This window comes from Apodemus sylvaticus, chromosome 4 (assembly GCF_947179515.1).
Source record: "Apodemus sylvaticus chromosome 4, mApoSyl1.1, whole genome shotgun sequence".
Classification (NCBI taxonomy): domain Eukaryota; kingdom Metazoa; phylum Chordata; class Mammalia; order Rodentia; family Muridae; genus Apodemus; species Apodemus sylvaticus.
This window is the reverse complement of record NC_067475.1, coordinates 91455165-91468853: the sequence shown is the minus strand read 5'-3', so window position 1 is coordinate 91468853 and position 13689 is coordinate 91455165. Positions and strand designations below refer to the sequence as shown.

General features: G+C 35.0%; 1 protein-coding gene across 3 annotated transcripts in view; it reads left to right on the top strand.

Moving 5' to 3' along the window:
* Fstl5 (follistatin like 5) overlaps positions 1-13689 on the top strand; it is a 585582-nt gene that overhangs the window by 397605 nt on the left and 174288 nt on the right. For all 3 annotated transcript variants that reach the window (XM_052180341.1, XM_052180340.1, XM_052180339.1), the window contains exon 7: positions 10907-11027. In XM_052180341.1, the coding sequence (XP_052036301.1) occupies positions 10907-11027 (121 nt within the window). The remainder of the gene's footprint in view (positions 1-10906; positions 11028-13689) is intronic.

Genomic DNA, 13689 nt, shown 5'->3' with positions numbered 1-13689 from the left:
CAAAATAAAACAAAAAGAATATAGAAAAAAAAAAAAGAGAAACTTGAAAAAAAAAGACAGTCCTATGTCTGTGATAACTCTAACTTGTGTCAAGTTGACACACAAAACCAGCCAGTACACATGTCTACTTCGTCCACACCAGATAAAAGATATTTTTGAACAGTAGTAATTATTTTCTGGTTTTACTCTGCAAATGGTTTAGCTTAAATGTTTCTCTCTACATTTTAAAAAAACCTTCTCTCCTTTTATAATTTGCAAAAGTCAACTACCTGAGCATAAGTCCCTTATGACAATCTTTATCTATTTTCCTCATTTTCCCATGGATTTCTGCTCATTCAATTACTTCAGGAAGCTGTGGAAATAATGTATGAATAATATTATATTCTATAATAGTGAGATATTTGTACTTCATCTTGTACTTTTGGAAATATTCAATTTTGTTGGCACTGTGTAATATGTTTATTCTGGTCTTAATAATTCCCTTTTTTTTCTCCTGACCCTTCGCTCAAGCTCTTCCCTCTTTCTCCCTTCAACTTGCTACTATCTCCATTTTTACTCTTTATCTCTTATTTCACCCTATATTATTATTTATTATTAGTGTTGTTATTATTATTATTTGATATTGTTGCTATATAATTCATTGTGAGAAGGCACATATGAAGACCAAAAGATAATTTTGGGAACTCAGGGCCTCCCCTTACCTATATTCAAATTTTGGGATGGAACTTAGATTACTAGACCAACAGGCAAGCTTTTTTATAAGCTGATCTATCTTGCCCACACTGACTATATCTGTTTAAATCATTGTTTCTCACTGTCAGTCCCAGGTTCAGTACTTCTATAGAGATTTTTCTTTTTTTTTCTTGTTTACTTTTTTTTTCTTTTTTGTTTTTGTTGTTGTTGTTTTTTTCGAGACAGGGTTTCTCTGTGTAGCGGTAACTGTCCTGGTACTCAAGCTGTACACCAGGCTGGCCTCGAACTCAGAGATCTATCTGCCTCTGCCTCCCAAGTGCTGGGATAAAAGGCAGGTGCCACCACTACCAGTCATGGTTTTCCTTCATTTTAATCAATCTGTAATTGAGTGAAGCTATTTTTAGTAGAAATGCATATAGCACAAATAGAGTTAAATTTTCAACCCATACTTTTGAACACTGCTATAAAAATTTTGGAATGTCACTGGGATCCATAACACCTTAAAGACATAATGTTTTTTTTTAAAAAAAATCACAATTTGAACATAGGTGTTGACACAATTAATGAAGTTTTACAAAAATGGGTAAGGGTATATCCAGGCTATATTCATAGCTACTATGTACAAAATAAAACTTGATTACACATTTGAAAATTGAAGGTGATCATGAAGTTACCAAAGGTAAAATTAAAAGGAGAAAGTAACCAATTCTTGGAAAGTTCATGTGTCTTTAGATAATTTTTGCATCTATAAAAAAATAGCTATTGAGACATGTTGCGGAGAAGGGTATTGTTATTAACTCTTCTAGGAGTTCAGAGAATGCAAGGATATAACAGTGACTTCAACTTCACTCCGGTGAGAACCTCATTGTAGGATTACAATGGTAAAAGTCTATTTGAGGGAAAACAATCATTTAGCCTCTCAAGATCAGAAATCTAACAGTCAGATTTCTACTTCTTTTTTCTTTTTTTCTTTTTCTTTTTTTCTTTTTTGGACATTTTCTTTTATTGGATATTTTCTTTATTTACATTTCAAAAACTATTCTCTTTCCCAGTTTCCCCCAAGATATTCCAAATCCCATCCCCCTCTCCTGTTTCTACTTCCATTACCAGCTTAGTTTTCAGAAAATTCAGAAGTCCCTAGAGATATCTCACCACACTCAAAGGAAACTGCTCCCACGACATTGACATCATCCATAAGTCCCCACCCACCTCACTGAGTCAATATCACATTCCCAACTCTCACTGAGCACCAGATTTGGAACACATGAGCCCATGAGCATTTTGTGAATACCACAGCAGTAGGCTAAATTTCATTATCTGTGTCTCAACTACTTTCTTTGTTCTTTCTTTAGTTAATGCTTTAGAAGGAAGGCAGCACGGTGGGGAATATAGAGATCAAACTTTGAATGCTATCCAATCTATTTCCAGTTTTAATGTACCAATTAGGAGCCAAGCATAACTAGGAACATATTGTCATCTTAATATCTATCACTTCCTATATAGTGGGAGGATTTTAATAAACTATGTTCTCTATCATTTGAAATGCATATTTGGAAAATGCTGACAATATTGTCTAGCACATAGCAACCAAAGAATTAAGGACCAATGTAGTAAGTTTTTATTTTTATAATGTTCATTGATAACCAGTCATTTTAAATGTTCTTACTGAAAATATATTTTTTCATAAAATATATTCTGATCATCATTGTGGTTTCTCACTTCCAATAAAATACCCACCTCCTACCTCACCCAACTCCATGCCTTTATCCTTTCTCTTTAGAAAAAAAAAAACAGTAAAACAAACAAACAAGCAAGAAACATAAAACAATCCAGAAAAACAAAACAAGTAAGGAATACACACAGGAACACATCCAACAAAATATCATTTAAAAATGAAAATAATATAACTGTATAGACTGCAAAAATAAAATATAAAAAGGCCCAAACAAGTCAATATGAAACAAAAAATGATAAAACAAATTGAATTTATTTTGTGTTGACCATCTGCTGGCAGGTGCCCTTAAGTGTGATTTATATACTAAATCAGATGTACTGAGGAGAACTAATTTTTCCTTTGTTAGCAGTTATCAACTGGAGACAGCTCTTTTGTTAGGTATGGGAAATCATTTCCCCTGGCAGTGCTGAGGTCCAGTCTATACTGGTTCTGTGCAAAACCTATATATGAACTCTCAGTCTCTCTGAGTTCATTTTTGCCTCAGTCTTGAGTTTGGAAGACAGTTTCCTTGGTGACCATCATCCCCTCCAGCTCTTCTACACTTCTGTTTTGCTCTTTTACGTGGATCTCTGAGTCTTGACAGGAGGGACATATTAAAGGCCTCCCATTTAGTCTAATTGTCCTAGAGTCTCTCAATCTTGGCTTGTTGTTCAATCTTTGTAATACTTCCAATCTACTTCAAGAGGAGTTGAGACACTGATTTGTGTCTACAGCAGAATTTTACAGGGAGTCATTTTCTTGCTGTGTTCCTTTAGAAGAAGATCATTTTGTTTTTCCCTAGGGCTATGGTCTATCAAATCAGTTTCTTGACCAGCCAAGTATTATGATCCAAAAATCATTGAAGGAAGACCCCAGACTCAAATAGTATGCAAAGGCCAAGAACATTTGTTCTGTAGATATTACCAGCATGCAGGTATCAAGCATTCATCAAAATGGTGACACTAAACAAACGTGCACAAGTCATAAGAAACTAGGGGAATTTTAGCAAACATTAGCTAATCAAAAACTCCATTGGTAGGTACTGGGGAAGTAATATGTGTTGGTTTCTGGTTTGCTGCTTTGTTAATTTCACTATATTTAATGAGGCCTTGAGGAAATTCTAGGAACCAGCTCAGCTCCAGCCTCATTATTTCATTTGGTCAGATGTCCCAGGAACTGACTCCCAAGAACTAATCCTCTCTTGTTAGAGGCATCAGTGGTTGTTAGTATCTCCCACTGAGGAGCCCAATCTGCTTCCATGGGAAACTGAGACTTTTGTTTTATTTTCAAAGTTTCCCCTCTCATTCTCCACTCAAAACTTGTTATTTAATCAAATGTTTGACTCTTCAGTTTCTTTCAAAGTCTGACTTATTCGTCAAGAGGTAAATTAGGGACTAAGAACCATAAGTTTTTTTTGCTGAAATATGGGCTTTTTTTGACTCACCATTTCAGCTTGTAAGATGGGACAATGCTCATTGTATTTTTCTTCAGTAATTGTTTCTTGCTGACATTAGGACATTGTCTTTTGGAGACCAAGGAAGACAAAGATGCCTTTCAAAGGTTGGTCAATTGGGGCACTTTAGATGAATCTGGTTAGATGATTCAGCTAAGAATAGGGAAGCATGACTCCAACTGTACTAGTTAACATCAGCTTTTAGTAAGTCTAGAACTCAGGTGCTTGCAGTCCTCACATATTCATTGCCTAGATGGAGTCTGTCAGCCAGGTGAAAATCTGCTGAGACAAATATCAACTAGGGCCAGAAGTCAAAATTGTCTGGTAGCTGGAAAAGGTTAAGAAATCCCAAGAATAAGGGGGAAATCCCATTTTCAAGAATAGGCAGGTTTACTTATGTAGAGTGCATTTGTTCAGTGGCAGGGAGATCTAAATAAATCTTGACTTTATAATCTCTTGAGGCTTTGTCAGGAGCCTTAATGGGACAAGCTAATATACTAGCAGGCGATCATCCTGAAATGGCCTGCTTCTGAAATGGCAGAACAGGTCCCATGGTAAGGAGAAAGCAGGCTTAGTCTTATTAAAAGGAACAAAACTTTTTTCTTATAAACATGGATTTAATTCATTTAGCATTAAAAGGGTGGAAGCCTTTTCTTTCTTGATGCAATAAATATTGGTGTTCATTTTTCATCCAGAATGACTGAGTTCTTTCTGCATCAGTGATTGGTCTTTTGCTCCATATGCATATGTAAGTATGGATGTGTTTGTAAGTATGTAATTGTGAGAATGTATGCATGTGTGTGTGTGTGTGTGTGTGTGTGTGTGTGTGTGTGTGTGTGTGTAAGTATGAAATTGTGAGAATGCATGCAAGCTGGACCCAATTGAATTTGTGTGGAAATGTGTATGTTTGAAGATGTGTATGAATTTATGTGAGATTATGCATATTCACTTAAATAAAATTTTTTCTTTCTGCGAGTGTTATTCTCTTCTCCTGGTTCAATAGAAGTTTGTTGCTCTAAACTTTCCCCTAGACTGACAAGCAAGAGGCACCTGGACAATATGGAGAAGGCCCTAGCAACTAATAATTTACTTAATCTCCTGCTGGTTTAGGATGAGGTGCTTAGTGACTGAGACTGAAATCTCTGGCTTCAGAGGAACACAGAAGGCAGGTCAGCTACATTAGCATAGTAACTTAGACTTAGATAAGTAAACTTTTTATTATACAGAAATTTTCTGTAAGACAAAGTCTTACCCCCACCTATACCCTTCCCCCTTGCTGCCTCAAGAAGAACCATCAAGAAGAAACACCTCTGCCAGGGCTGGCTCCTGGCAAGGCTTATCTGAATGTTAGTTAACAAATTATATTGAAATCAAGGTGTCCTCTATTTGTTCACAGTTTAGATTAGGTCCTGGCAGAGGGTGGGCATTGGGGTAGTTAGTCCCAGTGGCTAGTGTACTGCCATTCTGGTAGTGTCTTTTGTTGTTGTGCCTTTCTCTTCTTAGAGACCTTGGGAGATGTTGTTAGGATTTGGGAGTCTGTCTGTCATAGTAATTTTAAATATATTAAATACCATATTCCACAGTTCTCTGATTGCTTTGAGGTATATACTAGTATATACCTAGTATATCTTAATTAAACAAGTTTGTCTTTTCTTAGTTATCTGTTTCAAACTATACCTTACAAACATAAAACAAGAGGCCAAATAAGTAAGTCTTTAACCTAGTAATTAACTATATCAGTACTTAGCATGATTTTAATATAATTCTGAATATATTAAAGGATATACTCATTTATAGGGTCTCTGACTAATAATTTATATTTCTTCATTATAGTATTTTTATGAGACTATTTGGTTTGAACTTTACAAATAGCAATTCTGAAATAAAGTCTTTGAGTATTAAAATAAGACTTTTTAAACCATGAGCATAGTCCATAAAGAGACCAGAAACTTTTTTTTAACTGGTATATCATTATAGAGCATAACAACTGATTAAGTTTAAGCTTTAGCCACTGTCAGGTATAAAAAGATTAACAAGTTGGAAAAAAAAAGGCAAGGTCCTTGGATGTGATCTGCACCATGGGCTGAAAGGAAGGGGCTTCTGGAACTTGGGCAGAGCTCAGGCAAACTGAAGGAAGAGGTGGATTCCAAGAGCCAGTGATTCTCAATCTGTCTAGCGTTTTACCCCTTCAATCTATGGCAGACAGAAAACATCAGGAATGTATATCTAATTGACATTATTTTGCATTAATTAATAGCTATATTTTTTAAACAAAACCCTTCCATTATATTATTATTTCTGTCATCAGATCTATAACCATCACAGTAGGGATTGCCTCAGGCCTTCTTAGCATATTTGTCTCCCCCCACCATTGATTTAAAACCTAATTGCTGTTGTCCAATAAAACTTCATCACAACCATCATGAACTAACAAAGACTTTTTAATCATTTAATAAATATTAAAATGTCCCATAGTTTTATATATATCTAATCATATTTTTTTAGAAGACAAGGCCAATTTTAACAGTTTAAACAGTTCAGTATCTATAAGATCAATATCAAGTGCATTAACAAAGTTTGGCTGCCAGCAAGAACTCCAGCACATCAACACATGGAAGTAAAGCTTCAAACCTCAACAAGGAAACAGTTTTAATTGTTATCTTTTATTCTTATGATTTCTAGGACAGAATTTGCATAAAAATATTATTCCAATTTAAAGGTATCTTTAGAGACCTTGATTGCCTCATGCCATGTGTTGTAGCCTAGAATGGCTTTAACCCTGAGTTGTTTTACACTAACTTTTTGTTACTGACATTATACATTATTGACCATAGATCATAATTTACAAATTAATATTTATAACCAAGACCTTATATACTTAAGACTTGTCAGAATTAAACATGCAGTGGCCATATACATATATACATTTACAACTGAAATACAAAAGTGTTTTTTCTCAATTTTAGCTGCAATTTTAAGGGAGGCATTCCTTTTTACCTGGTGAATCCAATTCTCCCAGGCAACAGCATTGGAAGTATCAGCTTCCTTACCAGAGAGACTGAGAAGCTGCTGGCCCCTGCCAGAGCAGTTCGAACAGACCAAGCTGGCTTGTTGCCTACTTGTCCAGGTGGGAGCAGGACTCCAAGGGCAGCATTTTATCATTTTTTTTTCTCCCAGTTCAGCCACTAGTTTTCTAAATATTCTTGAAATGCGGTTAAACTAAGTAAAGGGGTAAACAGCCAGCAGATGAAGATTTTACCATTTTCCCCTCCAAGGGGACCCAGACATTCCACAGTACAGGAATTAAAGACGAAAAAATAGTTAGTAGACCCCCTGGCCATTCTTTCTTGCAAAATGTGACTAGTTTTCCCGGCCACACTGTTAAGCTTAGATTGTCTGCCAGGGATATGAATTCCTTGATGTGTAAGTGGACTAGTTCCCCCAATCAGGTTGTGGTGGGTTGCTCCCACATTGTTTATGTCACTATTGCAGTAGTGTATCATGCAAGAAGGTCACCACTTACATCACAGGATTTGTAACAGGTTTAGTGATTACCTTTTACATTTGGTAGCACATTGGTACCTTCCAATACTAGAAAACACTCTTCAGTAGGGGTGAAAGCTTCACTTAACCACTAGCTTCACTTTTTCATATTTAAAATTATGTAAGTGCAATTTTCAGCAATAGGTCCTTACCATCTGTTAGTGGGGAGCAATCAATAATGGTCACAGTAGCCTGAGGGTTTTTGTGTTTTATTTTTTGTTTTGTTTGGTTTTGTTTGGTTTTGCTTTTTTTGTTTTTGTTTTTGTTTTTTTTTTGTTTTTGTTTTTTTTTGTTTTTTTTTTTGTTTTTTTTGTTTGTTTGTTTGTTTGATTCCTGTGAGGTTCCTTTGGTAAGGACTCAAATAGCTGCTGAGTTAATTATAATCCATTCTTGGCATCTGAAGTTTCACTTGATGGCACAAAATAAAGATTGGTTAAGTGGTTAGGGCATTGTTTACCCCATTATTTGGTGATTCCATTTGTATTTCTTTCATATATGTGATTGTACCCTCCACACTAGAATTTTATACCAAACTCTGTGGTGATATGAATTATGCCCTGCTTATCAAAGGTTTAAAAACAAATATCCACATATAAAAGCATACTTACAGCATTTGTCTTTTTGGGTCTGGGTTAACTCACTCAGAATAACTTTTTTCTGTATTCATTCACTTGTTTATAGACGTAGATGCTGTTTTCAATTTTTAGTTGTCATAAATAGAGCATTAAGGATCATGGACGAACAAATGTCTTTCTATATGTATGTAGAGTCCTTTGGAAGTATATGCCCGAGAGAGATAGCTGCATCTTTACATAAAAGTTATTGATAGGTTCCCGAAGAAACAGCAGTGGAGAAGGTTTCAGTCCACTGGTACTTTATCCAATTTATGAGCCACCATTTTTGAAAACAATGTATCTTAGCATTCTGACTAGGTGTAAGATAAAGTATCAAAGTAGTTTTATTTGCATTTTTGTGATTTTTAAAGACTTTTAAGTTTTTGTAAATATTTCCCAGACATGTGTGTTTCATTTTTCTGAACTTTATGCTTAGTTCCGTACCCATGTTCTTTTATGTTATTTAATTTCTTAATGATCAGGATTTTAGTTATGTATATTGTAGATATTTGCTCTCTATGGAATGTTTAACTGGTAATTGAAATGTGAATGTGTAATTGGTAAATTCTGTGTGATACGTTATCCTAATAAAGTACCTTTTGTCAATCAGAAGATTTTCAGTTTTGTGAGGTCAAATTTATTATTTATTTATTTTTAAATCTTTAAACAAACATTTAATTGAGTTTCATTTTATGATAAATTTTCTAGGCTACCTACAATATTAGCACTATGTAGAGAATTTATTAACATACATTAAAATTCAGTTTATTTCTAGAGGCTATAGGGTGGAATATTAAGGGACTACAAGACACAATGATAGCACAATGGTGTTCAATATTGCCCATAGGTAGAAGTGAACTGAAGGTCACTGGACTTTGACTGAATCATGAGTTCTGAGCATGAGTTTCCATTTGTTGTGAGTACGTACATACATACATATATATGTATGTATGTACATATATATGTTTCATCTCCCCAGAAAAATGCTTAGTTACATACTCATGTTCTTTTAGGTTATTTAATTTCTTAATGATCAGGTTTTTTTTTATGAGATAATTTTTATTTATCTCATAAAATAGTTGCTGAACCCATTAAGTATTTCTAAAAAGTTGTACAGCCCAAAATTATTGGAGAGAAGCCTTTGAGTCAACTAAAGTAGGGAAGGTTGTGCTCACTGATCTAGGCACACTGCTATAGAACCTGTTCTTTGACCTTAAAGGGATTAGCACAGACAGAATTTAGAGACTCCAGAAGACTGAGGGAGGAGTCTGCTCTCTTCCTGCAATTCCAGGAGGAGTAAAGAGAGGTCTAAAAAGCTCAAATGAGATCCAATTTATTAATTTTTGTTCTTAGAGTCTGTGCTACCAATGTTCTATTCAGAAAGCCTCTGGCAATGGCATCAAGGCTAATCTTAAACAGTTTCTCTTGTATTAGAGTTTGTATCAATGCCATTGATCAATTTGCAGTTGAGTTTTGTGCATTGTGATACATATGGATCTATTTGCATTCTTTAATGTGTACCCAGCAACTTCAACATGTTCTATTCATTGAAGATTCCTTCTTTTATCCAGTATGTTTTTCTGACTACTTTGTCAAAACTCAAGTGTCAGTTTTGTATGGGACTGACCCATTCTACAATATAGCTTTTAAAATAGTTTTTCAGGCTATTGGTATCTCAAGCTAGTATCTATGTTCAATAAAATGCAATGGTAAAGAGATGTTTTGCTTTGTTATTTTTCAAAAGGACTATGGGCTAGAACTGTTATACAGAGTGACTCCTATGCTTTGTTTAATTGAAGCCCAGTCATGAAAACATAATATTTTCATAACTGTAGACTGATGCCCCAAAGTTCCTCTTCCAATCTGTAAAGATGGCGAGGTTCACAAGGAGCACAGTGCAGGCTGCTGATTCAAAAGTTTTAATTCAAGTGTGAAGGTGAGAGAAGGAAGTAAAGGCACCTATGCCAACAAACAGGCATGTTCCCAGAGATCAGCAGTTGTGTTTTTAATAAAGAGTCTGCAAATTACAAGGTTTTCCAAAGAAATGAAAACTAGATTTGACAATATTTCTCATCACACACATTGATGTATAGAGTGGAGATTTTCTGATTTGTATCGTGCATTTCTAAGGCTAAGGCTTGGATTCAGTTGTGATAACAGGGGTAAGTCTTTAATATGTTTCCCCAGGAATGGCCATGCATTTATTCTCCCAAATATCAAGCAGCATGGATATTTATTAAAATGGACAGTATATTATGATATTTAAAGTTAAATCCTGGCTGAGTGTTTAATACTGTGTTAGAGTCCATGGTTAGCATAAGTGAAGTTTCGATTTATTGTCAATTGTCCCTCAAACCAACTGAAGTAAACAAAATACTCTATTCCTGGATATGCCTATTTCTACGTTTATTCAGAACATAATGATTTTAACAGTTTTTTGATATTTATATTTCTAAATGATATAAAATGATTATAAGTCTAAACATATAATTAGCAATATATTTTTAACTATAAGACAAATTCTTGGTAGAGCTTTATTCTAAAATTCAAAGTATAAATGATACTAGCAATCTGTTAACTTATATATTTCAAGTTAACATGAAATACTTATATTTATCAGTGAAAGCTTTATTATCTAAAATTCAAAGTATAAAATGAAATAAATATGCTAGCAATCTGTTAATTTATATATTTCAAATTACCATGGAATACTTATCAATGAAAGCTCACTTTTCAAGGAAGTATTTATTAAATGGTAAGATAGGTCAACATCTGTTAAGTTTACATTGGCAATTTACATTCTTTATAAATCTTTATTATATTTATTTTGCTCCTGAAAAGAAATGCCTTCTCCAGTAACCAACTCTGTGACTTATTTCCTTTCTGTAGGACTTTGGCGATGATGGGTCCCTGTATATCACCAAGGTTACCACAGTACACATGGGAAATTATACCTGCTATGCAGATGGCTATGAAAATATTCATCAGACACACATATTTCAAGTGAATGGTAAGAAGCATGCTCCTACTCTCACCCTTTTTGCTCAGCTGATATTACAGTGGACTGGACAGCACCTTAATTTTAACAAGATTCAATTTTTTGTACTTATTGTTAATGTACTATCATTTATTTTTAAGATCCTACCTGATTGACACTATAAATTAGCAACAATTTAGTCATCATAAACTATTGCAAAGTAACATTTTAAAACATAGGAAATTATTGGTTTTAGTTGAAAATATCAACTAAATCCTATCAATCCTCAAGCAAACATGAGTTTTAGAAACTGGTAAGATTAACAATGTAGAATTTTAATTCATATCAGCTGTTTAATTACTATTACTATCGTTATAGAAATCTCCTACTCATTTTTGTGTCCTATAACTCCAATACCTGTGTTGTAGAGGGAGGAAGACTGAGAATTGAAGGCCATCTGTAACTACCAAATGAGTCTAACCTAGGAAATATGGAGCATTGTCTTGGGTTTGTTTGTTTGATTTGTTTTGTTTTGTTTGACAGTATTATTTATGTGAAACACATTTTTGGTAGTTTGGAATGTTAATCAAAATAAACATATAAAAATTTTATTTAGCACAGATTTAACTTGAGTTGACAAAAGATGCTATGTATCTTGTGTTATTAGTTCTATGTCCCATACTTTATCATATGTAATAGTTACCTACTCTGTGATCAAGCAGAGCCTGCTTTGAGTGGGTAGACAGTGTGACTGACATGCAAACCTGTATTTATACAAGAACCATGAGGCTATGAGTATAGAGGGGTGCCCTTAGTGTCTTATGCATTTAAATCCACATTAGGGTTTCCTTTCCAAGTGTCCTGAACAGCTATGAAAGTGTTTGTTGTAGACAATAGCATATTTTAATTTGTTTCAAATGAATGATAATTACAAAATTGTAGTCACTTGAAAATAAGTACTTGTGTCCTAACATGCAGTGCTGGCTGTTCAGTGTCACATAATAGGGCTCATATTTGGAGCATGCTTAACTTGCCAATGTCACTGAGAAATCATATGTAAGTACAAGAAAGACTGAAAACACAAGTCTTAGAGATGTGAGGGGAAGGGTAGGTAAATAGTGCTGTGGGAAGAAAAAGAACAAAGAGACTGGACAGTTATTGATGCAAAAGTCAAGTCTTCAAGTGAGATATCTGACAGGCCTTGCTCTGTATTTAAATACTTAATTAAACATTTTAATCAAACCAAGCACAAGATTGATTAAATAACTTAAGAAGGGGCTTAGATTGTATATGAAGTCAGAGACTAGAGCCTTGGATCTGAAATTACAAGGAAGGGAAAGTAGCAGTAGGAGCAGTGAGTGTAAGGAAATCTGTGTCCAGCAATATAATTAAGGAAATGTTCTAAAATGCTGGAAAATGTGGCTAGGTGTTTAAGGCAAGAGAGTCTAAAATTCAACTCTTCTCAGATAGTTGAGAATTTGAAGCTACCTTAGGACTCAGTTATAAAAAGACATTAATAACAATAATGCTGGAAAACAAAGACAATCTGATGATCTTGGACTCTCAGTAGTAGCAGATAGAGCTTCTACACAGAAAATACAGCCTCTAGTACAGAAGATAGTAGCTTATGGGGAAACTCAGCAGGAAAATGTTGCTGGCTCTAGTTTGAAGTCAGTTTCCAAGGGAATGTGTGAAGGGCACAAAGCAATGGCATACTCTGAGTTTCGGGTGCTTTGAACAGGAACAATCCCTGAGCTATTTGCCCAGTTGACTCCATGCTGTGGGTGCTTATAGTCTATATACATTAGGCCTGGTGTAACTGACACAGCAAGGCTTGTCCACATTTCCCTTTTGGTAGTAATTGACTTCAAGCTAACTGACTAGTCTTGTTCAATGAACTTTCTTACTGTTTGTGGGGTGAAAGCATAAATATTCTACTTCACTGCATTGCAGGCAGTTAGTTAATTTTTGTCTCCTAACACCAAGTCCTGTAAAGTTGAGCCCTAAGAATTTCATGAATTCATTGTTTTTAATTGCTGAGTAGTATTCCATTGTATAAATATACCACATTTTCTGTATCCTTTCCTCCATCGAGGGACATCTGGGTTCTTTCCAGCTTCTGGCTATTATAAATAAGGCTGCTATGAATATAGTGGAGCATTGTCCTTATTACATGATGGGGAATCCTCATATGCCCAGGAGAGGTACAGCAGGGTCCTCCAGAAGTGTCATGTCCAGTTTTCTGAGGAAACGCCAGACTGATTTCCATAGTGGTTGTAACATCTTGCAATCCCACCAGCAGTGGAGGGGTGTTCCTCTTTCTCCACATCCTCACCAACACCTGCTGTCTCCTGAGTTTTTAACCTTAGCCATTCTGACTGGTGTGAGGTGAAATCTCAGGGTTGTTTTGATTTTCATTTTCCATCTTAAGGTGCTTCTCAGCCATTCGAATTTCTTCGGGTGAAAATTCTTTGTTTAGATCTGTATCCCATTTTTAAACAGGGTTATTTGGTTCCCTGGGGTCTAACTACTTCTTGAGTTCTTTGTATATATTGGATATTAGCCCTCTATTGGATGTATGGTTGGTAAAGATCTTTTCACAATTTGTTGGTTGCCATTTTGTCCTTTTGACAGTGTCCTTTGCCTCAGCAATTAAAAACAATGAATTAATGAAATTTTTAGACAAATGGTTGGA